Source organism: Corythoichthys intestinalis, chromosome 15 (assembly GCF_030265065.1).
Source record: "Corythoichthys intestinalis isolate RoL2023-P3 chromosome 15, ASM3026506v1, whole genome shotgun sequence".
NCBI lineage: Eukaryota > Metazoa > Chordata > Actinopteri > Syngnathiformes > Syngnathidae > Corythoichthys > Corythoichthys intestinalis.
Window position 1 is genome coordinate 39,645,899 of NC_080409.1, and position 24,561 is coordinate 39,670,459.

The following is a 24,561-nucleotide window of genomic DNA, read 5'->3' on the forward strand; positions in this document are numbered from 1 at the left end:
GTTTGTGGCACGGCGTCGACATGAGCACTTCCTGGGGGTCCCCGCACTGCTTCTGGCTGGTGGCGCTGGCCGCCGTGCTGCTGCAGACCCTCGCCCTGGTGGTCAGCGTGGTGTTCTTCAACAGAGTCCTGCACACGGTAGGCGGATCCTTCCTTCCTTCTCTGAGCACCACAAAGTGCGGAAGTTAAAGGCACTGTCATGAGTTTCACCTCATCAAACAGGAATGCGAGCACTTCGCAGAAAGCGTGGCGCATGGAAGGTTTCAATGAGACACAGTGTTTTTCTCAAGAACTCTTAAAAAAAAAACAAAAAAAATGCCAGCATTTGTTTTCAATTGAAAGAGAAGTTTATTGAATGCATATGCTTAAATTAGGGCTGACACAACCAACTATTTTGTCAATTAGTCAATGATTATTTTTGCAGTAAATAGACTAAATCACATACCGTATTTTTCGGACTATAAGTCGCAGTTTTTTTCATAGTTTTGCTGGGGGTGCGACTTATACTCAGGAGCGACTTATGTGTGGAATTATTAACACATTGTCATATCATGTCACATGTTATTTTGGTGTTTTGGAGTGACACTGGTGGTTTGGTAAACTTGTTAGCATGTTCTTTATGTCATAGTTATCTGAATAACTATTAATAGCTATGTTATGTTAACATACCAGCCACGTTCGCAATTTGTTGTTCATGCATTATATAGCATTATCATACTGTACACTTATTCAGCATGTTGTTCTATATTGTATTTTTAATTTAAATTACCTTTCAAGATGAAATATCTGTTCTATGTGGTCGATTTTATCAAGTAAATTTCCCCCAAAAATGCGATTTATACTCCGGTGACTCTTATATACGTTTTTTTCCTCTTCATTGGGCATTTTATGGCTGCTCCGACTTATACTCAGGTGCGACTTATAGTCCGAAAAATACGGTAATAACTGGGCTTTATAATGTTTAAGCAGAAAATGTGCATTAGAACGTAAAATGGATTTAATCTGGGGCTACAAAAATCAGAATATTTACTGTCCCCTCCCTATATAATTTTTTAATTAAAAAAAAAACAAAAAAAAACTTTCCATTCCTTTTCTGATTTAAATATAAAAAAATATATCAAATAATTTTTAGAAAACTGAAGGATTTTCTGTCAGTCTTTTTTAAATATATATTGTTAAATAAACTTTTTTAATAGAAAGAATTATTCTGTTTTCCTGTTTTGTTTCTCATTTGAAAAATTAAAGAAAAATGTTAAAAAAAAAAAAAGTAAATGCGGGAAAACCAGTATTGGAACCGAAAATTAGACGCCGAGAAAATTCAGACTATAAATATGGAAATTTATCATCATCTGATTTAAAAAAAAAAAAAAAAAAAAAAAAAACACTTAATAAAATTTCAAACTTCATTAAACATATTCTTAACTTTTGTGATTAAACAACGGCTTACAAGTAGTTGAATGTCATCCCTGTCACAGCCCTGTAGCACATTCATTGGCACTAAGCGATTTCGAAGAGGGTGGTAGGAACCCTGCCACACACAAAAAAAAAAAACTACAAACGTGCTGCCTGCTTTACAGCATGTGTCAATTCTCCTTTTCCCCATTTGTTAGATTGTCGTATGCATGGGCGTAGGTTTGCATCGGGAAGGTAGGGGCATAACACTACCAACTTTTCAGTATGCTAAAATTATCCCCAACAACTTTTAAGCAACCTTATTTGCATTGTATAATGAGTTCAGGAAATGTAAAATAATCAAGGATTTACTGTTTTTCTTTTTTTTCCCATTAAAACATATTTTTAAACATTTTTTTCCTGTTTTTCCAATATAGAGTACAGAGCTGGCCAAAAGTATTGGCACCCCTGCAATTCTGTCAGATAATGCTCAATTTCTCCCAGAAAATGATTGCAATTATAAATGCATTGGTAGTGATATCTTTATTTATTTTGCTTGCAATGAAAAAACACAAAAGAGAATGGGGGGGATCAAATCATAATCATTTTTACACAAAACTTTTAAAAAATTGTGTCGGACAAAAGTATTGGCACCCTTTGAAAAATCATGTGATGCTTCTCTAATTTGTGTAACTAACAGCACCTGTTACTTACAGTTGTGGTCAAAAGTTTACATACACTTGTGAAGAACATAATGTCATGGCTCTCTTGACTTTCCAGTTATTTCTACAAATCTGATTTTTCTCTGATAGAGTGATTGGAACAGATACTTCTTTGTCACAAAAAACATTCATGAAGTTTGGTTCTTTTATGACTTTATTATGGGTGAACAGAAAAAAGTGATCAAATCTGCTGGGTCAAAAATATACATACAGCAGCGCTAATATTTGGTAACATGCCCCTTGGCCATTTTCACTTCAATTAGGCGCTTTTGGTAGCCATCAACAAGCTTCTGGCAAGCTTCTGGTTGAATCTTTGACCACTCCTCTTGACAGAATTGGTGCAGTTCAGTTAAATTTGATGGCTTTCTGACATAGACTTGTTTCTTCAGCATTGTCCACAAGTTCAAGTCAGGACTTTGGGAAGGCCATTCGAAAACCTTAATTCTAGCCTGATTCAACCATTCCATTACCACTTTTGATGTGTTTGGGGTTATTGTCCTGTTGGAACACCCAACTGCGCCCAAGACCCAATCTTCAGGCTGATGACTTTAGGTTATCTTGAAGAATTTGAAGGGAATCCTCTTTCTTCATTATCCCATTTACTCTCTGTAAAGCACCAGTTCCATTGGTAGCAAAACAGCCCCACAGCATAATACTACCACCACCGTGCTTGACGGTAGGCATGGTGTACTTGGGGTTAAATGCCTCACCTTTTCTCCTCCAAATATATCGCTGGGCATTGTGGCTCGATTTTTGTTTCGTCTGACCACAGAACTTTCCTCCAGAAGGTCTTATTTTTGTCCATGTGATCAGCAGCAAACTTCAGTCGAGCCTTAAGGTGCCGCTTTTGGAGCAAGGGCTTCCTTCTTGCACGGCAGCCTCTCAGTCCATGGAGATGCAAAACACGCTTGACTGTGGACACTGACACCTGTGTTCCAGCAGCTTCTAATTCTTGGCAGATCTGCTTTTTGGTGATTCTCGGTTGAATCTTCACCCTCCTGACCAATTTTCTCTCAGCAGCAGGTGATAGCTTGCGTTTTCTTCCTGATCGTGGCAGTGACAAAACAGTGTCATGCACTTTATACTTACAAACAATTGTTTGCACTGTTGCTCCTGGGACCTGCAGCTGCTTTGAAATGGCTCCAAGTGACTTTTCTGACTTGTTCAAGTCAATGATTCGCTTTTTCAGATCCATGCTGAGCTCCTTTGACTTTCCCATTGTAGCGTTTGTGGGCGTTTGCATCCAATGAACCCTATATAAATGGTCTCATAGAAGTCACCAGCTTTAGTCACTCATAATCACTCACAAGACGTTAAGAGGCCATGCTATGAAGCTCATTTCACTGACACAACTTTCTAAGTCACCAAAATTGCTAATTTGTGTTGCTGTATGTATATTTTTGACCCAGCAGATTTGATCACTTTTTCTGTTCACCCATAATAAAGTCATAAAAGAACCAAACTTCATGAATGTTTTTTGTGACAAAGAAGTATCTGTTCCAATCACTCTATCGGAGAAAGATCAGAGTTGTAGAAATAACTGGAAACTCAAGAGAGCCATGACATTATGTTCTTCAAAAGTGTATGTAAACTTTTGACCACAACTGTACCTGTGGCACATAACAGATGGCGGCAATAACTAAATCCCACTCACAACCAGTTAAAATGGATTAAAGGTGACTCAACCTCTGTCTTGTGTCCTTGTGTGTACCACATTGAGCATGGAGAAAAGAAAGAAGATCAAAGAACTGTCTGAGGACTTGAGAAGCAAAATTGTGAGGAAGCATGGGCAATCTCAAGGCTACAAGTCCATCTCCAAAGACCTGAATGTTCCTGTGTTTACCTTGCACAGTGTCATCAATAAGTGTAAAGCCCATTGCACTGTGTCTCAAATTTTGACGAGAGATTTTAACGAAAGATTGTGCGGGTGTTGGATAAAGAACCTCGACTAACATCCAAATAAGTTCAAGCTGTCCCGCAATCTGAGGGTACAACAGCGTCAACCCGTACTGTCCGTCAGCGTCTGAATGAAAAGGGACTCTATGGTACTGACCCAAAGACATAAAAAAGCCTGGCTGGAGTTTGCCAAAACTTACCCGAGGAAGCCAAAAACGTTTTGGGAGAATGTTCTCTGGTCAGATGAGACAAAAGTAGAGTGAAACGGCATCAACATAGAGTTTACAGGGAAAAAAACGAGGCGTTCAAAGAAAAGAACAGGGTCCCCACAGTCAAACATGGCGGAGTTTCCCTAAAGGTTTGGGGTGGCTTTGCTGCCTCTGGAACTGGACTGCTTGACCGTGTGCACTGCATTATGAAGTATGAAGACTACCAACAAATTTTGCAGCATAATGTAGGGCCTAGTGTGAGAAAGCTGGGTCTCCCTCAGAGGTCATGGGTCTTCCAGCAGGACAATGAGCCAAAAACACACTTGAAAAAGCACTAGAAAATGGTTTGAGAGAAATCACTGGAGACTTCTAAAGTGGCCAGCAATGAGTCTAGACCTGAATCCCATAGAACACCTGTGGAGAGATCTGAAAATGGCAGTTTGGAGAAGGCACAGTTCAAATCTCAGCGACCTGGAGCATTTGGTCAAAGAAGAATGGTCTAAAATTCCAGCAGAGCATTGTGAGATTCTCATTGATGGATACCGGAAGCGGTTGTTCGCAGTTTTTTTCTTCTAAAGGTTGTGCTACCACGTATTAGGCTGAGGGTGCCAATACTTTTGTCTGGCCCACTTTTGGAGTTTCGTGTAAAATGATAATGATTTTTTTAAAAATTCATTCTCTTTTGTGGTTTTTTTTTTTAAATGAAGATATTACTACCAAAGCATTTGTAATTGCAATCATTTTCTGGGAGAAATTAAGCATTATCCGACAGAATTGCAAGGGTGCCAATACTTTAATAAATCAGAATATTTACTATTAAGACGCTAAAAGAAGACGATTGGGTAAATTCTTCTCAACAATTAAATCTTTCAGTGCCGTTGACTTTATAGACATCCAATCATGTGACTATTTCACTCTTCCGCGGCTAAGTTCAATTAGTTTATCACTAATAGATGTCTTAAAACCATTTAAACCACTTCAAATAGATTGGACGTCTATCACTGTCAAAGGCAGCCAATTAGTTAACCAAAATAATTGATTAATCACGGCAGCACTAGTTGTAACTCTACATGACCTTTGATAGCAAACAAGTGATCACATTGTGTGTTGTAATCATTTTGGTTTCAGGCTTTGAACAAATAACGACTGTTAAGGCCGCAGTTAAAATAAAGTTTATTTTTAGGAATCGTATTCTTATGACAACAAATTCTTTGTGTAGTGGTTGTTTGTGTGAAAAATGTCACACAGTTTAACTGCTATCTGCTTTCCGCGCAATCAGCTTCACATTTACCTGAATGTTTTGCACAGATTCATTGAAATGGCTAAGACGACGATCACACGAATAGCAACGATAACGCTTTCCTATCACTTCTACAGATGCAGGACGGTTTTTCAGAGGGGAGTATGTCATGTTTGACCGACGTCGATCTCAATTTTCCGCCCGACCAGAAGAGTGACCCCTGCTGGCAAGTCCTGCAACAACTTGGCTACCACATCGAGAAGGTTTTCTTTCACTTTTTAGAATTGTTTTGTGTTTACAGTACAGTTAGGTGAACTAAAATCGCTGGTTCTAATTTGCGATAGACATGTGCCTGTACCCAATATTTCGTGATGCTTAGTAAAACTGGTGACGGGAGCACATTTTTTTCCAAGCCCTGAGATGGCTGCTTGACAGTAAAAATGACCAACTTCCTGTTCAATTTCGCACATGGTTACTTGAGACCAGTGCTGCAACGATTAATCGATTTACTCGAGTAGTTTGATTAGGAAAAAAAAGCTTTGATTCAAATTTTCCTGCTTGAGTATTCATTTAATTAGAGTGGCATTGTCATGGTTTTTTTTTAGAAAGTGTTATTGATTTGGGTGGATACACTGCCCTCTAGTGGCAACAGTGAAGATGACAGAACTCATATAACATGGCTCAATCCAACTGCTCCTTGTTAAGACCAACATTAGGTGAGTTTTTGTTTGAGCTAATATGTGTTTTATACATTCATAATTTAGTTTAAAAGTACATTTAACCGTTTTTTTTATTTTTTTTTTTTAATGAAAATATGTGTTTAAAACGATTAGTTAAGAGCATTTGAAAAAACAGGTTAGCATTTATTAGCATTTAAGCTTGCGGACTTTTGCTATTCAAGTTAGCCAATTGTTCTTTTGTTATACTTAGATCCTCATTTATTTATTTACTATAGTGGTTTGAGGTTAAACTCAGGTATTTTAATTTATTATTAAATGAAAGCGCAATTCTGTATAGTTTGAAGAAACACTTGGGAATTTTATTTTATATTCGCATTTAATGCTCTTTTGAAAGTGCAATCTTAGCAAGACTTTGCTTTAATCTCCAAAAATGTATTCTGCAATGCATTAAATGTTCCTAATCCGATTACTCAATGATAGATTAATCGACTTTTAAAATAATCGACAACTGCAGCACTACTTGAAACTTAATGTACCTTCAACTTAATAATGATCAGTACAACCGATGATGGGGGCAATTTGTTTTTCAAAATTTTGAAGCGCTGGAGTTCCCTCTGAAAAAATGGTTGCTTCAAATTGAAATGATTTGCCTTTCAATTTTGAACAAAGGTCCTTGAGACTTTTCTGTGCATCCCATTCTAATAAATATCAGAGTTGTTCGATACTCACTTTTTAACCGATAACCCGATATTGTCCAACTAAAAAAAAAAAAAAAAAAAACGATACCGATGTATGCGGTCGTAAACTTAATGTGTTATTGCTAATTGTATTGTGACGCCCCAGTGGATGCTTTTCAGGATAAATGTAACAACTTCATGGTTCTCCAAATTATTTTTTAAATATTCTGTGAAAAATAAGAGAACAATTTCAACTGAAATTATAGAAAACAAATGTCCAGTATAAATAATAAGGCTGCAGCTATCGATTATTTTAGTAATTGATTCATCAATGAACTAGTTAGTTCGAATAAGCAAGAAAACGGATATGGAACATAAAAAAATCCAAATACCTGAGCTGAGCCCCAAACTGTATATAAATAAAATAAACAAATGAGGATCTAATTACAACAAAAGAATGATTGGCTAACTTACATATCAAAAGCGCACTAGTTTAAATGCTATAAAATGCAAACTTTTTTTTTTTCAATGCACTTAAAAAATGGTTCAAACAAATATTCCCACAAAAAAACGGCTAAATATACCTACAAACCAAATTACAACTGCATTAAAAAAACATTAGCTCAAACAAAAACTTAGCTTAAGTTGGTCTGAACGGAGAGCAGCTGGATTCAGCCATGTAAAATGAGTTACATCATGTTCACTGTTGCCACGAGAGGGCAGTGTATCCACCCAAATCAATAAGACTGAATGCAAACACATTCAAAACAAACCATTACAACGCCACTTTAATTAAACGTCCGCGGGCTCTGTTCGCGAGCAGCACGGATTCAAAGGCATCGTCCGCTGAACTAGTGGTCCCGGTCGTTCTGCTCGGTCTTCCAGCGCCTGGCATCCTGTGTGTCTTACCGGTTGTTCTGCTCGGTCGTCCACTGCCTGGCATCCATTTGGTCTTCCGCCGGCGCCCGACACTGCGGCTCGGCCGTTCGTTACCGTTGAATCGGGTTGCGGGTCTTACCAAATGCGCTACTGCCCTCCAGTGGCCAGTTTTATTTCTTTAAAATGGATTTTCAGCTTTGTGCTTTGGCGCTAAATTGAATCAGAACCCAGAGATGTCTCTTTTGGGAAAAAAAAAACAAAAACATAAAAGACGTATAAATACATCTTTGGCACACTGAAACAATTAAAAATAGAACATATTTATACGTTTTTGGGAGCAAATGAGTTAATATGAAATTATTATAACTCTAATCTATCTAATAATCTTTTAAGAATTACAAGTCTTTCTATCTTGAAGGAATCTGACCCTCTAGCCAGACTGCCGGAATGGCGCCAGTTAAACCGCCGGACCCACGCTGGCGCAGCTCCAACGGCCCAGGTCGGCGAGATTCCGACAACCGGCCAGAAGGCCAAACTCTGCACGTTCACCTCAGTCTTAACCCTTAGTACTGACTCCATTTTGAAAGGTTTAAAGAAGGCTCACCGAGAACAAGTTTACAATTTATTCGGGTCGACAGCGTTCACAGAAAGGCGAAACAGAAACACTCAGGCGGGGAGGCAAGGTCACCCTATCACACATCAACAAAAGGTTCCCGAGACCTCTCGCGGGGCGGGCCGTGGGCAGGAAGAAGGGTGTGTTTGGGATTATTGTTTGTTTGTGGATTGGACAGGAGGATTCAGGTGTTACTGTTGTCCGGGCAATGAGGGTTGTGGATTTTGCCACCTCAGCGTCAAACGGGCTTGTCTTGGGAGTCTTGTCAATCGTGTTATGGATATCAGGCGTTCTACAGTGTTCCTTGTGTTGGGACTGAACGTCCCGCCATTTGTTCTGGACTGTCCGGGAGAACTGATTGCGAGAGTTGGTGCGTCAATCCTGCTCAGTCAGTTGTATGACGCGTGCGCTGGGCTTCCGTGATAAGAAGGCATTGTTTATCTCTAATACCCTATATTCTGCTTGTTTTCCTTAAACTATGGTGTAAATGCTATTTATTTTATATTGGGTGTGTTAGAGTAATAAGAACAGTCAAACAGTAAATACTAGAAACCATACTATTCCCTGATTAATTATATTAAGCGTGTTAGAGTAATGCAAACAGTTAGACGGTGCCTACGAGAAAAGGTACTATCTCATTCAGTCTTCAATTTACTACTTTTCTTTTGCACTAATGTACGTGGTTGTGATTTTTGTTCCAGGCGATGGCAGCGAGATTAGAGAAGGAAATATCTTCCGGCGTGACAAGTAAGAACGCATCCGGTGTTACTCCAAAGATGAAAAATGATCTTTCCCACGTCAATAAAATGGCATGACTGTGTGGTTGCCAGATAAGCTGACAGGAATCCTTCCTTTCCTTCCCGACGGCCACGTAGTCCACCCCGACGTGGCGGCCCACGTGACCGCCACCTCTGCCGCTACGTCCTCAAAGACGCAAGAAGGTAAGAACACAGACTTTTAAAAGTGAACTTTTGCATGAGGTGAAGAATGAGTGAGAGGTTTTTTTGATCTTATCTCTTCATAGCCTAAAGCTATGATGCACACTCGCCCGCTTCAAATTACTTCCTATGTAGGGATTTCTTGTTTGCCGGATAACCCAGGGGGATTTATTTTTGAACGGTGGCATTTTATTTGAAAAACATTTTTGTTTTACTTAAACTTCAATTTGGAGTTATCTGAGAGCTTTGAATATAAAGCCTGAACTTTGACATCCAGTCCATTTGAATCGGAAAAGGCTGGTAGCGAACAAGTAATTGATTATCAGATTAATCGACAACTATGTGTATAAAGCAACGATTTTTATAGTTGAGTATTCCGTAACAAAATTGAATGGAAAAATTGTGCATTTTTTGTACATTTTAATTGCGTTCTTTTCAATGCATTTTGAAAGTTGTTTTTACTTTTTGTAATTAAAAAAGGTATTTATTTTTTATTTTTTTTTAAATATTCTTAATAGTGAAGATAAAAACATTTAAAGATTAAAAAAATTAAGAGCAAAAAAAAAAACTTTTGATACATTTTTTGTCATTAAAAAAATGGGGAAAAAAACTTTAATCTTTTTAATTTTATCCATTAAAATATAAGTCAGTCAATATATACTTTTTAATATTTTAAATAAAAACAAGTGAACTGTTAGTTATTTGAAAAAAATAAATAAATGAAAACAAGCAAAACAACTATTTTTACAATTGAGTATTCCATAACTTATAATTTAAAAAAGGAATGCTATTTTCAAGTTTTAATAATGTTTCTAAATGGTGAAGAGAATTTTTTTTTTATCTTTAAATGTTTAAGACAGCAAAACCTCAAACTATTTTGGTATTTTTTGTAATTCAAAAAAGGGGAAAATTGTAATTATTCTAATTATTAATTAAAATATTAGAAAAACTGAACAGTCAATGTTTACTTTTTAATATTTTAAAAAAGTGAACAGTAAATATTTATTTTTAAAAATGTTTTTAAAAATGAAAACAAGCAAAACAACTATTTTTATAGATGAGTCAGACTTCATAATATAATACAATATAAAGTGAGTAATGCTGGCCACTTACTTCAGCCCCAGGACACCTGGGCAGCACCATAGAGCAATTGTTGTGGAAGATGCTGTAGATATTCTTCCAAAGGTGCACGGGTCAAAGTAGGTGAAGATCTGCTTGTTGTCGTCGGCGTAGGGGTTGGTGCAGGACCAGGTTTTGACTTTAAGGACCAGAATTTGTGGAGACTGATCAGGGTCCCCAAGGTTACCTGCTCCTGGACGGCTGCGTGGTAGGACAGATATCCATCCGGTCTTGCTCTTGCAGTCCACAACCCAACACTTCTTCCCCATGGTTTTTCACTGAAAGTTATTACATTGAAATGTTACATAAAATAGAACACGTTAAAGCTGATTGTTTTGTAATATGGATGCAGAAATGTCTAAAATAAAATGTTTAAATACAAAATCCAACAAGTTCACCGTATCAAAACAGCTTTTTCCCTGGAAAATTATTGTGAACAAATGCTTAAATCCCTGAATTCTTTATAGATATAGACATAAAGCAGTCTTTATTCTTGGTTAAAAGGAAAAAAAATGTGCAGGTAGCGTTTATTTTGCGTAAATATTGCAAACTATGAGGCTAGTCAGTTAGGAAAATTAGCCCACACCATGTGTACACAGAGCTTTTTCCGTTTAAAATTCTTAAAAAATGCTTAAATCTCTAAATTGTGTATAGATATAGACGTAAAACAGTCTCGAGTCTTGGTTAAAAGCAAAAAAAAAAAAAGCGTGCTGGTAGAATTTATTTTGTGTAAATATTGCAATCTATGAGGCTAGTCAGGAAAAGTAGGCCACACGCCATGTGTACACAAAGAGCTTTTTCCTTTGAAAATTCTTGTGAATAAATGCTTAAATCAGTGAATTCTTTATATAGACATAAAACAGTCTTTATTCATGGTTAAAAGCAAAAAAAAAAAAAAAAAAAAAAAAGCGTCGATAACATTTATTTTGCGTAAATATTGCAAACAATGAGGCTAGTCAGTTAGGAAAATTAGCCCACACCATGTGTACACAAAGAGCTTTTTCCGTTTAACATTCTTAATAAATGCCTAAATCACTGAATTCTTTATAGATATGACGTAAAACAATCTCGATTCTTGGTTTAAAGCAAAAAAACGGGCAGTTGGCAGTTATTTTACGTCAATATTGAAAGGTATAATGCCAATGCAGTGCGGCTAATTTTCTCCCAATAATTTTTTCCACGTTTTAAAATGCATGCATGGTACGAAAAAATATAAAAATTACCTTGAATCCTCAAACAAATCACTCCTGAGACAATCCTTCCTGTTTGTATGCGGTACAGCTTTCATACTTTTATCAAAAATCCGGCTTGGGCTCGCAGCATGTGCCACCTGCGACTGACTACAGGTGCTACTAAAACAAGCGGTGTTTGGTCCAGGCCCCTACGGGAAGGCGTTGCGCAGGGTCCGGGGAAAGTGACATGTCAATACAATTATGAAGTCTATGGTTGAGTATTCTTTAACCACATTGAAATGAAAAAAATGTGCATTTTTTAACATTTTAAATTTTGCCTTTTACTTTTTGTAATTAAAAAAGGGAATGTTATTTTAAATTTTTCATAATATTCTAAATAGTGAAGGGAAGGTAAAATATATATATTTTAAATGTTTTTTAGGAGAGCAAAAGAAAACTCAAACTATTTTAATAATCATTCTAATTTTATTATTTAAAAATAAAATGAACAGTCAACATTTACTTTTTTTTAAATAAGCTAGAAAAAAATAGTGTCAGATGTATACACACAGAATAATTGAAATTTTATAGTGATTGTCAATTGTCATTTAACTGCCTTCAATTTAACACGGTAAATTAAATTGTAGTTTGTTTTTTGATGGAAGTAACAATTCAAGAACCACTTAGCACCGGAACGGTTTAAAAATCACCAAGTACCAACTGGTATTAAACAAAGACCAAACATACCCAACCCTAAATGGCAGCAACTTTTAAATGTTGGCTTGCAGAGGTCACGGGGAGTGGCAGAGGCTACCTCGGCGAGCGCGTGATGGCGTGGGAAGGTCGCAGAGGTCAGTCCTTCTTGCACAACGTGGAGTTGAGAGGAGGAGAGTTGCTGGTGCCTCGGGCCGGTCTCTATTATATCTACGCGCAGACCTACTTCAGACTCTCCTCCGACTGGAACAAGGACCAGGAGGAGGAGCAAATTCATGACCGGGATCAGGAGCAGGACGGAGCCCAGCTCGTCCAGTATATTTATAAAAAGGTCAGAAACAGGATTCACGTCCCAGGTTTTATGCATACTCGTGCTGCCTTGATTGTTATCAAATTTTTCGGCCCACTTTTTTGATAGTTAACCCTTTGTTTGAACTAATTGGCTGCCATTGACAGCTCTAGAGGTCCAATCCATTTCAAGTGGGAGGGTCGGCAGCACCCGTCGATGGCACTGAAGCGTGCTCTGCTGTTCAAATTAACACATTGTAGTTTACGTTTGTGTGAAATTCATCATTTTATAGCATGATGCAATAGGTTTGTTTTACAAATTTAGTGCTCTGGTCAATAGAATGAAGACAGCAGTAAAACCATAAGCAGATTTTAAGGGGGGGGGGGGGGGGGGGCCCTGGTGGCCGAAAAGTGTCATTGCATGAAATTGACTTCCCTATATATATATTATATATTATATATATTTTATAAGTTGTAAAAACTAAAACTGCAACAAAAATGAATGAAATGAACAAAAAAATGTATTTTTATAATGGCGTCAAAAATTTTTTTTTAACAGATCATGTGAATAGCACCCTAGACGGTCATTTGCTTTGCATATAATAAAAAAAAATTTTAAATTAGGGGAGGGCAAGTTTATTTTTCAGATGTTTTTTTTTTCTTTGATTGAAATTTTTTTTTTTTTGATTGATTGAAGCAACTTTTTTGGGGGGTTGAATGCTTTAGACCAGTGCTTCTCAATTATTTTCTGTTACGCCCCCCCCCAAGCAAGACATAAATGTTTCGCGCCCCCCCAAACTCTCTGCCGCCACTGTAAATAGTATTATTTGTCTATAAAATTACTATTATAAATACGCATCTGCCTAACATTGTGTCCTTTTTTTTCTAATAAAGAAAAAAAGTAACAGATCAACTTATAATAAAGTATAACTTTATTAACATTGTTTTGTTTGTAACAGAGAAGACTTGACGTGCATCAATTTGCCTGAATTAAAAAAAAAAAAGTCACATTCAAACTGTAAAAATACACTCAAGGTACATTTTTGACCATTTGATACAGAAAAATAAAATGTAATAAAATCCGTAAATAATAACAAATTCAAATTGATTAGAAACATTTACTCATGAGGACAATATGCCAAAAAATTTGACCGAAAAAACAAAAATGAATAAAGGAAAAAAAGAGTGTCCTTGGACAGAAGGACAGTTTTTATTTTTGCTGCTCACACTCAGTATTACCTCCTTTGCAATGGTGTGGAGTCATTTTGCAATGAGCATGCTAACAATGCTCACTGGTTTACTGATATAACACTGACAAAGCAGGACAATTGTTGGCAATATTCGGCACGTTTTCGCTGAAAAACAATCAAGCGGCTTATCAATGAGATTGGGGTCGAATGTCTTTAAGTGGCGTCTTAATTGATTTGGTTTCTGGCAGTCCGCTATTATTATTTTCAGACACAGTAAACAGTAGTCTTTCCTCATCACCTCAATGTGCTAAAAGTCAAAGCTAAAAGGCAAACGGCACGAAAAAAGCGCATTCTCGGCGGCCGAGGTAGAACCGTAGGTGAGGGCGGTCGTGGTGACGATCCCAAGCCAAAAATGGCACTTCTCAGGCGGCGACGTGAGAACCGGACAAGACAGTGGGTCGCTGCGTGAGTGAGTCCGGTCAGAAAACGGCTTTCGAAAAAGGCGGCGGCGCACTGCTCTTTGTATCTGTTTTCTGTGTGCTGACTGTGAGTGCTCTTCGATAGTTCAAAAATACTGCACGCACTCTGAAAATGAGAGCGCCACTGCCACCCACTGAGTGGATGTGCAAGTACACTTTATTCCAGTCCGGCAAAAAAAAAAAAAAAAAAAAAAAAAAAAAGGCATGTTCCCCGAGGACACATGCGCCCCCCCTGGCATCGCTCTGCGCCCCCCCAGGGGGGCGCGCCCCACTATTTGAGAAGTACTGCTTTAGACACAAATGTCCTACCCATAATATGGCCCAAACACAAAAAGGATTGCTTCAATCAAATAAAACTTTTTCAATGAAAAATTCTTGTAATTTTTCTTTTTTTGATTAAAGTGATTTTTCTTTTTGAAAATATATATTTTTTTGAAGCGACTTATTTTTTGATTGAATAAGAAAAACGTGCCAGCCAAAACGTGGCCCAAACACAAGTAAACATTACTTCAATCAAAAAAGTTGCTTCAATCCCCCCCCCAAAATTTAAAGAATAGTTTTCACATGCATTCTTTTGAGTATCAAATTTATTTTTGCATTCAAACACATTTTTTCTTATTGAAGCGACTTTTTTTGTTGAAAATATAATTTTGATTGAAGCAACTTTTTAACCACACAAATCTACCTCTATATGGCTCCGCCCAGGGGATACAATTTTTGACTAGGGTAACTACATTGGCACAACACCGGCGGGCGTACCATATTCAATGGTTGATTATCTTGGCGAAAAGTATTGCCTAAGCAGCCTGATTTAGAATTCCTCTCAAGAATGATGGGAAACAAAAAACACTCATTGTCAACTTATAAGAATATTCTTGTAAGTTAATTTTATTGCTGACTGTAAGATGTGCTTTAATGCTTTTGCACACTAACAGTATTTACAATAATTAAACCAATTATGTGTGTTTAAAACTAGGTGTTATGATTTTGTTTTGTCATTTAACAGTCTATTCGCTTGTGCTTTAGTGCTTACACAATGAAAAGAGTAAGATTTCTGTTTTCAGTAAACGTCACCATAATGTTTCATTCTGGTTTCTGTTCTCAGTAAATGATACAATAACAGCTATTTCTCGGTAAACAAAACTTACGCATGTGCAATGAATGCTCTCCCACTGGTCAATAAAAGGCTGCGCTCCTCAGGGGGAGGTGAGAGAAGCTTGTTGTGAGCCACTCGCTCCGCATCAACCTTCCTCCTGACTGCCGTCAGCGTAAAACCTTATCTTTGTCTCCGTTCTGATTCTCTCTCCGCCCTCCCTCAGGTCCTTTATTACTTTCTTAGTACAATAATAAGTTTAGACCCAACACTGACACTGCGTTTCGGGGTCATCAACATGTTGTGCCCCCCCTGGCCAAAAAGTCAAACTCCGCCTATGACTAAAACCTATCATAATTTTGAAAGATTTACTCTGAATTGTATTCATATCTTCACTGTAAATTAAAAAGACGTGAATTTAGAAAATAAAAAGTACAGAGTATTATTAACAGGTATCAGATAAAACTCAATACTCAACTCTGCTCTTCATTGTAAGTACAGTGATCCCTGCCTACTTCGCGCTTCAAACTTTGCGCCCTCAGTACATCGCGGATTTTTTTTTTTTTTTTTCAATTGAAAAATAAGTAAAAACAGATGAGCTGTCCCGAGCCGATCGCGTAGTCTCACTCTCCCTGCTCTGTGTTGGTCAGGCAGAGTACTGGAGTTGCTTATTAAAGTAAACGATGATTGTCAAACGTTTAATTTTTGAGCTTGCTAGGGACGCGAACTTCAAAGCGCAGCATGCGTCAATCATCGTTTAACTTGTTAAACAGTTGCTGTGGCAACTCATTGTGTGAAGTGTGTAAGTGAGCAGCTTGAGCGGATTTGAGTGACTCACTCAATGAAGCATTTAATAAAGCCAAGCATTATTCTGCTTCATTCTGGTTTAAAAATAATTCGGTGGGACGGTAACATTTTTAAAACTTAGCAGAATTATTACATTTGAAGTGCTTAAAAACCATTTAATAAAATATATATAATACATAAAAGTTTTTTCAAATTATACTTGAGGGGCTACTTCAGTTTTTCACTTATCACAACGAGTTCTGGTCCCCATTAACCGCAAAAAACGAGCGATCACTGTATTCTAATTTCATTCTTTTTGGTTTTTAAACTTGATACAATAAAAAGGAAAAAAAGTCGGATTCTCAATTTATTTTTAAATATTTGAAACAAAAAAATGAACTCTTTATTTGAAAAAATATTTTTTTCAGAGGATTGGAATCGGATAAAAAAGAATCAGGTTTTTAATTTTAAAAAATATATATTTATGTTCTTCTGCTTTATGATGATACAGCACCACATCCTCTCACCCTCCCACCTGCTAAGCAGTGTGACCAAACTGACCAGCTTGCATTTGGTACTTCAAGCTAACAATGATCGACAGGTCTGTAGCTCTGATCTTGCCAGAGAAGCTTGGTAGCTCAACGATCAAAGGCACAATTGTATCAATCAACGTTAAACTTGCATAAGTGTGCTGTGGCAACTCATTGTGTTCAGTGAGAAGCTGTTCTCAGCAGTGTGCACGTCAAAGCGTGCGTGGATTTCAGTGGACTTAATGAAGCATTTAATAAAGACAAGCATTTTTCTTCATTATTGTTGTTTAAAAATAATTCACATTATGAAAGTGGCACGGGGGGACAGTAACATGTTTGGAACTTTTGTGATTTTTTTTTCTTCCCGGTATCGAATCAGGACTCTGTATCGACAGATTCTCAAAATCAGGTGATTCGGACTTGTGGTGCAAAAAATATGCGATCGGGACATCCCGAGTAAATATTTAGTTTTCTGTAGTCCTCAGTGTAAGCAGACTGGTTATCTTTGAAATTAATAAAATTCAAAAACAGTGCCCTCCATAATTATTGGATTTATAATAATGATGTGTTTTTTAGCTTCTAATAACTTTTTTTTTCTAAATAATATGGGACCTTAATGGAAAAAAAAGAGAAAAATCCAACCTTCAATACAAGTGCATTTATTCAGTGGGGAAAAAATCCCACACAAAGTAATAATTATTTGACATCAAATAATGTGTGCCACAATTATTAGCACCCCTGGTGTTAATACTTTGTACAACCCCCTTTTGCCAGCAAAACAGCACCTAATCTTCTCCTATAATGTTTCACAAGATGGGAAAGACAGAAAGAGGGCTCTTCAGCCATTCCTCTTTGCAGAATATCTCTAAATCATCCAGAGACCTACCTGGGTCCTCTCCTCTCTACTCTCCTCTTCAGCTCACCCCACAGGTTTTCAATGGGGTTGAGGTCTGGGGACTGAGATGGCCATGGGAGGAACTTGATTTTGTGTCTGGTGAACCATTTCTGTGTAGCTTTGGCCATATGTTTAGGGCCATTGTCTTGCTGAAAGACCCAGTGACGACCCATCTTCACCTTTCGGGAAGAGGGCAACAGATTTTGACTTAAATGTCCTGGTATTTCAAAGCATTCATGATGCCATGCACCCTAACAAGGTTCCCAGGGCCTTTGGAAGCGAAACAGCCCCACAGCATCACTGACCCACCCCCATACTTCACAGTGGGTATGAGGTGCTTTTCAGCATGTGCATCTTTCGTGGCACGCCAGACCCACTTAGAGTGTTTGTTGCCAAAAAGCTCAATCTTGGTCTCATCTGACCAAAGCACACGGTCCCAGTTGAAGCCCCAATACCGCTTGGCGAACTCCAGACGTTTGCGTTTATGATTGTGAGTGAGGAAAGGTTTTCTCCGTGCATGCCTCCCAAACAGCTTGTTGGCATGCAGACAGCACCTCATACCCACTGTGAAGTATGGGGATGGGTCAGTGATGCTGTGGGGCTGTTTCGTTTCCAAAGGCCCTGGGAACCTTGTTAGGGTGCATGGCATCATGAATGCTTTGAAATACCAGGACATTTTAAATCAAAATCTGTTGTCTTTTCCCATCTTGTGAAACATTCTAGGAGAAGATTAGGTGCTGTTTTGTTGGCAAAAGGGGGTTGTACAAAATATTAACACCAGGGGTGCCAATAATTGTGGCACACATTATTTGATGTCAAATAATTATTTCTTTATGTGGGATTTTTTTCCCCACTGAATAAATGCACTTGTATTGAAGGTTGGATTTTTCTTTTTTTCCATTAAGGTCCCATATTATTTAGAGAAAAAAATTATTAGAAGCTAAAAAACACATAATTATTATAAATCCAATAATTATGGAGGGCACTGTGTATGTAAACATCTGCTTTTGCTTTGGAAAACAATGACACATTTACATGATATTCATCGTCCAACTACTCTCAGTGCAGTTTTTGGTTCCAATTTCTTGTTAAAAATTTTTAACCCCGACTTATAAGAACACCATTTTCATATGAACTTGATAGTCAATTTATTGCAGAAATAATTGCCGATGAGCCAAAATAATCGTTTATGGCAGTACAAATGCATACAGTAAAATAATCTGATGTTGTGAAATATCATATTCAAATTGTCCCAATGCGGTTTCCGTAGATGAGCTCCTACACGGCCCCCATCTTGCTCATGAAGTCTTCTCGGAGCGCCTGCTGGCCGCGAGGCCGAGAGCCAGGAATGTTCTCTCTCAATCAGGCGGGCACTGCCTTCCTGCAACCCGACGATCGCCTCTTCGTGGCAGTCGGTAACGCCAGTGCTCTGGAGGCCGACGGCAGGGCCAGCTACTTCGGGGCCTTCCTGGTGGGCTAGGCTCACGCTCAAGACCCGAGAACGAAACGTCATTTTACCTAGTCAAAAAATGCCTTCCTAAAGTGCACACAGAATATGCGGTTAGGGCTCCCCCGCAGGTAAGTGTGAGGAAGTGCTGTTTTGTGAATAAACAAAATCAATGTTTGCACGCGTTACAAACGATCTAGACCAGTGGTCCCCAACCACCGGGCCGCGGACCGGTACCAGTCCGTGGCGCATTTGCTACCAAGCCACAGAGAAATAAGTAAATTATTGTCAACTGCTATCTGCCCTGTGGCTCTTGAGACATCAATATCCCTGTCTACTCTATAGACTAATCCAAGAAAAGATTCGCCATCTAGTGGTTGGCCCCAATTACTAGGGTGTTTGCACACCTATAGCAGCCCAGCACCAGTCAATATAAACAGTAACTTTAGCTGCTGGTGGCTGTGTGCTGCGGTCGGCGACGTCTTTGGACAGCTTTTTTCCGGGGAAAAGGCCACCTGCTGAGCCAGAAGAGGAGCCTACAACTAAGTCCACTGTGCATAATATGTGGCTAAAAGCTAGCAAGCGATGCAACAAAAGTGAATGCACTGAGAGCATCATACCTCATGGCGAACTGTATTGCTAAAGCCAAGAAACCTTTCCAATTGGAGAAGAACTCTTTATGCCTTCGACCACGGATATTTGCCGAATAGTTTTAGGAGAGGCCGTTGTTAACTCACTCCCAGCCATTCTCACCAGTGCAAGGCCCTTCGCTCCCGGCCGTTTTACTGGATTTTGACTGATTTTGCAAGGCCCACAGAAAATTCTGTTCTGAGAAATTGAGCTTTTTGTGAAAGCATACATTTCAAACATAACTTTGACTTTAACACAGCTATTTTTCACTTTTGTGACATCCCAAACATCTGAATGATGTTTTCGTTCTACAAAATAACAAACAAGACAAATAGAGCTTTTGTTCGCAAAGTAACAATTTATTTACACATAACTATTGAACTGTTGAACTATTTTCGCACATAACAACGGGGAAGGCTCTTGGCTGCTCCCGGTTGAATGAGGTGGCTCCCAGTAATCTGATGAGTCCGGATCAAGATCGGTCTCACTTTTTTCATCATCTTCATCGTTGGTTTCAAACTCGGGTTAAGGAGTAACGCAACGTGAGCTCCGAAGAACGCGTGTGGAATCTGACGCTGTTGTGGACGTTACCGTCTGTCTCATCAAGATAGATTTTTTAAAAATCCTTCTTTGATGATGGTTTCGTTTTCTTTTCAAAACACTCCTCCAGTGTCATTTGCCTTTTTCCCCCCGATCATTCTCGACATTTTTCTCAAATTCTCACACGTCTTCACAAGATCCCTCCAACTTTCTTTACTTCCTTTCTTGGCCCGAGATGAGTTCTTACAAAATGCGCTACCGCCCTCCAGTGGCCAGTAATATTGCTTTAAAATGAATTTTGAGCCTTGTGCATTGCAATTTAGGTGCAACAGAACCTAGAGATGCCCTTTTGTAAAAAAAAAAAAAAAAAAAATGTAAAACACATATAAATACGTTTTTGGGACACTGAAACAATTCAAAATAGAACGTATTTATACTTTTTGGGGAGCAAATGAGTAAAAAAAAATAATAAAAGGTTAATTCAGCGTAAGTGTGACATTTTCCCTGCACTTAAACCTCGACGTGTTATTTTATATTTATTGCCGGTCCGTAAAAACTGGAAGAAAAAAAAAAAAAAAAAAAGCGCCCCCATTAAACCGGTCCCTGGTGCAAAAAAGGTTGGAGACCACTGATCTAGACTACCTACCACAAGCAAAGGAATTGTCTCCAGCCACTACACAACAACTGGACTTCCCCGTTTGTGAATTTTTGCTGACATTTTTAGTGTACATTTTGCCATTTTCCTCTAATCGCGAGATCCAAAACATTAAGGGGATTTTACCAATTGAATTGCAGGTTGAAATTGTACTCTGCCCGGTTGTTTCGCCATTAGCAATAGTATAGGGAACCTAATTCTATTTATATATCACATAATGACCACTGGCAATCATTGTGTACAATGAACTTTGGCTTTCAAACAAAAGGCACCATGACAGAAGTGTGCAAGCAGCATGCTAAATATTACAAGTATTGCTGTCCGAAAATGACTTTTTAACCAATACCCCGATATTGTCCAACTTTAAAAATCAGATATAAAGCCGATACAGATATATGTGGTCGTGGACTTACCATTATGGCTAATTGTATCGTGATGCCCCACTGGATGCTTTAATAATGATAAGTGTAGCAACGTCAAATTTTCCAAATCAACACTTCAACTGAAGTTATGCAAAAAGTGCCTATATTGCATCACTATATCTTTGAAGGCAACATGCATATTGCCCAAAACCGATAAGGAAAAACCGATGTCGATATTATCCGATATCATTTAAAAATGTTTTTAAAAAATGCTTTTAATTAGACGCTAATATTGAAGCTACGCACTTATAGCATTCCACTGCTGTTGACAGAGATAGACATTGAATGATCGTGTTACTCTGCTATTGACAGTGACTGGCGTCCAACTCATTTTGACTGAGAGGACTGGCAGCAATCATTACTAAGTTATTTTTAAAAATTACACATGGTTTCCTCCAGTGCCTTAAGCCTTGCGGGCCACCAGGCTAAAACAGTACAGTGGTACCTCGACATACGATCGCTTCAACACACGACATCCGACGTAAAATTTGACTCGCCATTTGTTTCTACATTCGACGACATGCTCAAAATACGACGACATGACAGCACCGCAGATGGACGCAGGGCGGATTTTCTTGCGAGAAATCAACACAGGTTCCAAGAAGGTTAGTGCAGGTGGTGACACAAGGAAAAAGGTGACGCTTACCATTGAAATGAAGATGGAAATGATAGAAAAATATGAGCGTGGGGTGCGCCTCCGTGAACTGGTTCAACAATACGGCCGTAGAATGTCAACGATCTCCACAGTCGACAGGTTTTCATCATTTATTTCAGAACTTGTACAACACAACACGCCTACTGTCCGCCACAGTTCACGGTGTCCTAATGAAAAAATTTAAAGAGAAAGTAAAATCCCAACCGCGCCTCTCCCTCTCTGTCACGTCAGCGACGTGGTGCGTTCAGGTACAGCACGCAACGCATGTCCGCCACATTAGAACCTGATTCGTTACATTATTACAGGAATTATTATTATACCGTTTTTATTAATAATGTATTTATTTTGCAATGTATACGTAATTGCCATTTGTAATAGTACCAGCCATAGACTTCATAATGATATTGGCGCGGGTCACATAAGTCATACACTGCGCCTCGCCTTCAAGTAGGGGGCCAGCCCACATCAAGAGGAGTTATTCTCAAACATGCATGAAGCAATCTAACGCTGGATTTAGGTTGAAAAAGTACGAAAGCTGTACCGCATACAATCAGGAAGGATTGTCTCAGGAGTGATTTGTTATTGGTAATTGTTATATTTTTCGTACCATGCATGCATTTTGAAACGTAAATAAACCAATGGAAGAAATTACCCGCTACACCATTGGTGTCATAGTTCGCAATATTTCCGTAAAATAACTACCAACTGCCCGTTTTGCTTTTAACCAAGAATCGAAACTGTTTTACGTCCACATCTATAAAGAATTCTTGGGATTTAAGCATTTATTCACAAGAATGTTCAAAGCAAAAAGCTCTTTGTTGTACCAAAGGGGACGCCACATTGGCAAACAGACTAGCATCAGATTCGACATATTTACGTAAAATAAATGCTAACTGCACGTTTTTTTTTTTTGCTTTAAACCAAGAATCGAGACTGTTTTACGTCCATATCGATAAAGAATTCAGGGATTTAAGCATTTATTCACAAGCGTTTCAACTTAAAAAGATCTTTGTGGTGACAAGGTGGCACCACAATGACTTAAAGACTAGCAGCACATTTGACGTATTTACATGAAATAAATGCTAACTGCCTGTTTTATTTTTGGGTTTTTTTGCATTTAACCAAAGATCGAAACTGTTTTACTTCCATATCTATATAGAATTCAGGGATTTAAGCATTTATTCACAGGAATTTTAAACGTAAAAAGCTCTGTCTGTATTTAAACTCGGTCAGCTTTGACGGAGACAGGCCCCCTGTTAATCGGCCCCGCCAATATCATTATGAAGTGTATGTACCAGCAGTAGGAGTGGGAACCTCTTGGTACCTCACGATACAATACGATTTGCGATATAAAGCTCACGATAACGATGATCTGACGATATTGCAATACAAAGATTATCGATACATTGGCCAGGAAATCATTCTAGGATATTCTACAAACTAATTAACAGAAAAACAAGCTTCTAGTGTGAATTGGAATAAGTATCACTAGTAGACGTCCAATCCAGTTGAACTGTGAGGTCGTTCATTCGCTGCCACCCCTCCCACTTCAAACGGATTGAACGTCTATGGCTGTCAGTGGCAGCCAATGCCAGGCAATGAGGTCATTTTGGACCATTTAAGGTCATTTACCGGTTGATGCTAAGTTACTTCCTGTTGATTTTGGGGTATTTTATGGTTCACTTCCTGTTCATTTTGAGTTACAGAACAGGAAGTGACCTGGGAATCACCCAAATGAATAGGTAGTGACTCAAACTCAACAGGAAATGACCTGTAAATGCCCTAAAATGAACTGCAGGTGACCTGTAAATGCCCTGAAAATCGGACAGAATGACTGAACGCTCTGGTTTCGAATGAATGAACGTTCCCAGTCTAAATGGATCGGGCGTCGTGCACCGTCAATGCACCCTTAGAGTTAACAGACACTATTATGGTGGAAGATTTTGGTAGCAACTTCTTGGTTCCTTTTTATTTTATTTTTTCAACTTTGACACCTTTTTAAAACGATATGTTAATTCTTGGCAGGAGCATATCGATAACCTTTTGGGATACAAAGTATCATGATATATCACCATTTCGATATTTTGTCACACCCCTAACCAGCAGTATTTATTAAGGATACAATGTAGGTTTTCTGGCTGTGGAATCTGGAATTATTATGTATTCTTATGGGGAAAATTCTGCTCGACAAACGACCATTTTGACTTACAAACACAGCCCAGAAACTACCTTAATTCATTTTGTATGTAGAGGTACCACTGTACTACAAAAGAAAGTATAAAAAGCACACATTTAAACCGTGTCTGATGATGCAATTGAAAGCGTGATGTTGACACGTTACGGTCGATATGTGCACAACCTGTTACGGCTCTTTGTCATTGCACTGAATTGCATTGTTTTTGTTTGTGAAAATTATTTCAAGACTGCCTTTTTGTAAGACTTTACGTTTCAGTATTGTTAATAAATGGCTTATAATAACAGTTAATTGTCATAATTTATATTTTTTTTACATACCTTCTGTATTTTCTATACTACCATACCTTGCAAATTTTCTGCTGGAGAGCCTGTAACAAAGGATGTGGTTGATGTGTTTCCTTAGTTTGAGTGTTGTATGTCAATGGTAACATGCAGAGTCACGTAACCGTGCGGTCCATGTAAAGACTTCAATTTTTGAAGGACTTTTACTTTGTCGTCAGTCATT

The 24,561-nt window shown here is 38.3% G+C and overlaps 1 protein-coding gene across 1 annotated transcript; it reads left to right on the top strand.

The window, feature by feature from the left end:
- Nucleotides 1-24,560, top strand: LOC130931491 (tumor necrosis factor ligand superfamily member 10-like). Its single transcript, XM_057860359.1, has 6 exons — nucleotides 1-137; nucleotides 5,596-5,721; nucleotides 9,009-9,054; nucleotides 9,138-9,248; nucleotides 12,325-12,581; nucleotides 18,782-24,560. Exons 1-6 carry the CDS (start codon nucleotides 21-23, stop codon nucleotides 18,989-18,991), a joined length of 867 nt encoding a protein of 288 aa, XP_057716342.1. The 5' UTR covers nucleotides 1-20; the 3' UTR covers nucleotides 18,992-24,560.
- The last annotated feature ends 1 nt before the right edge of the window (nucleotide 24,561 follows it).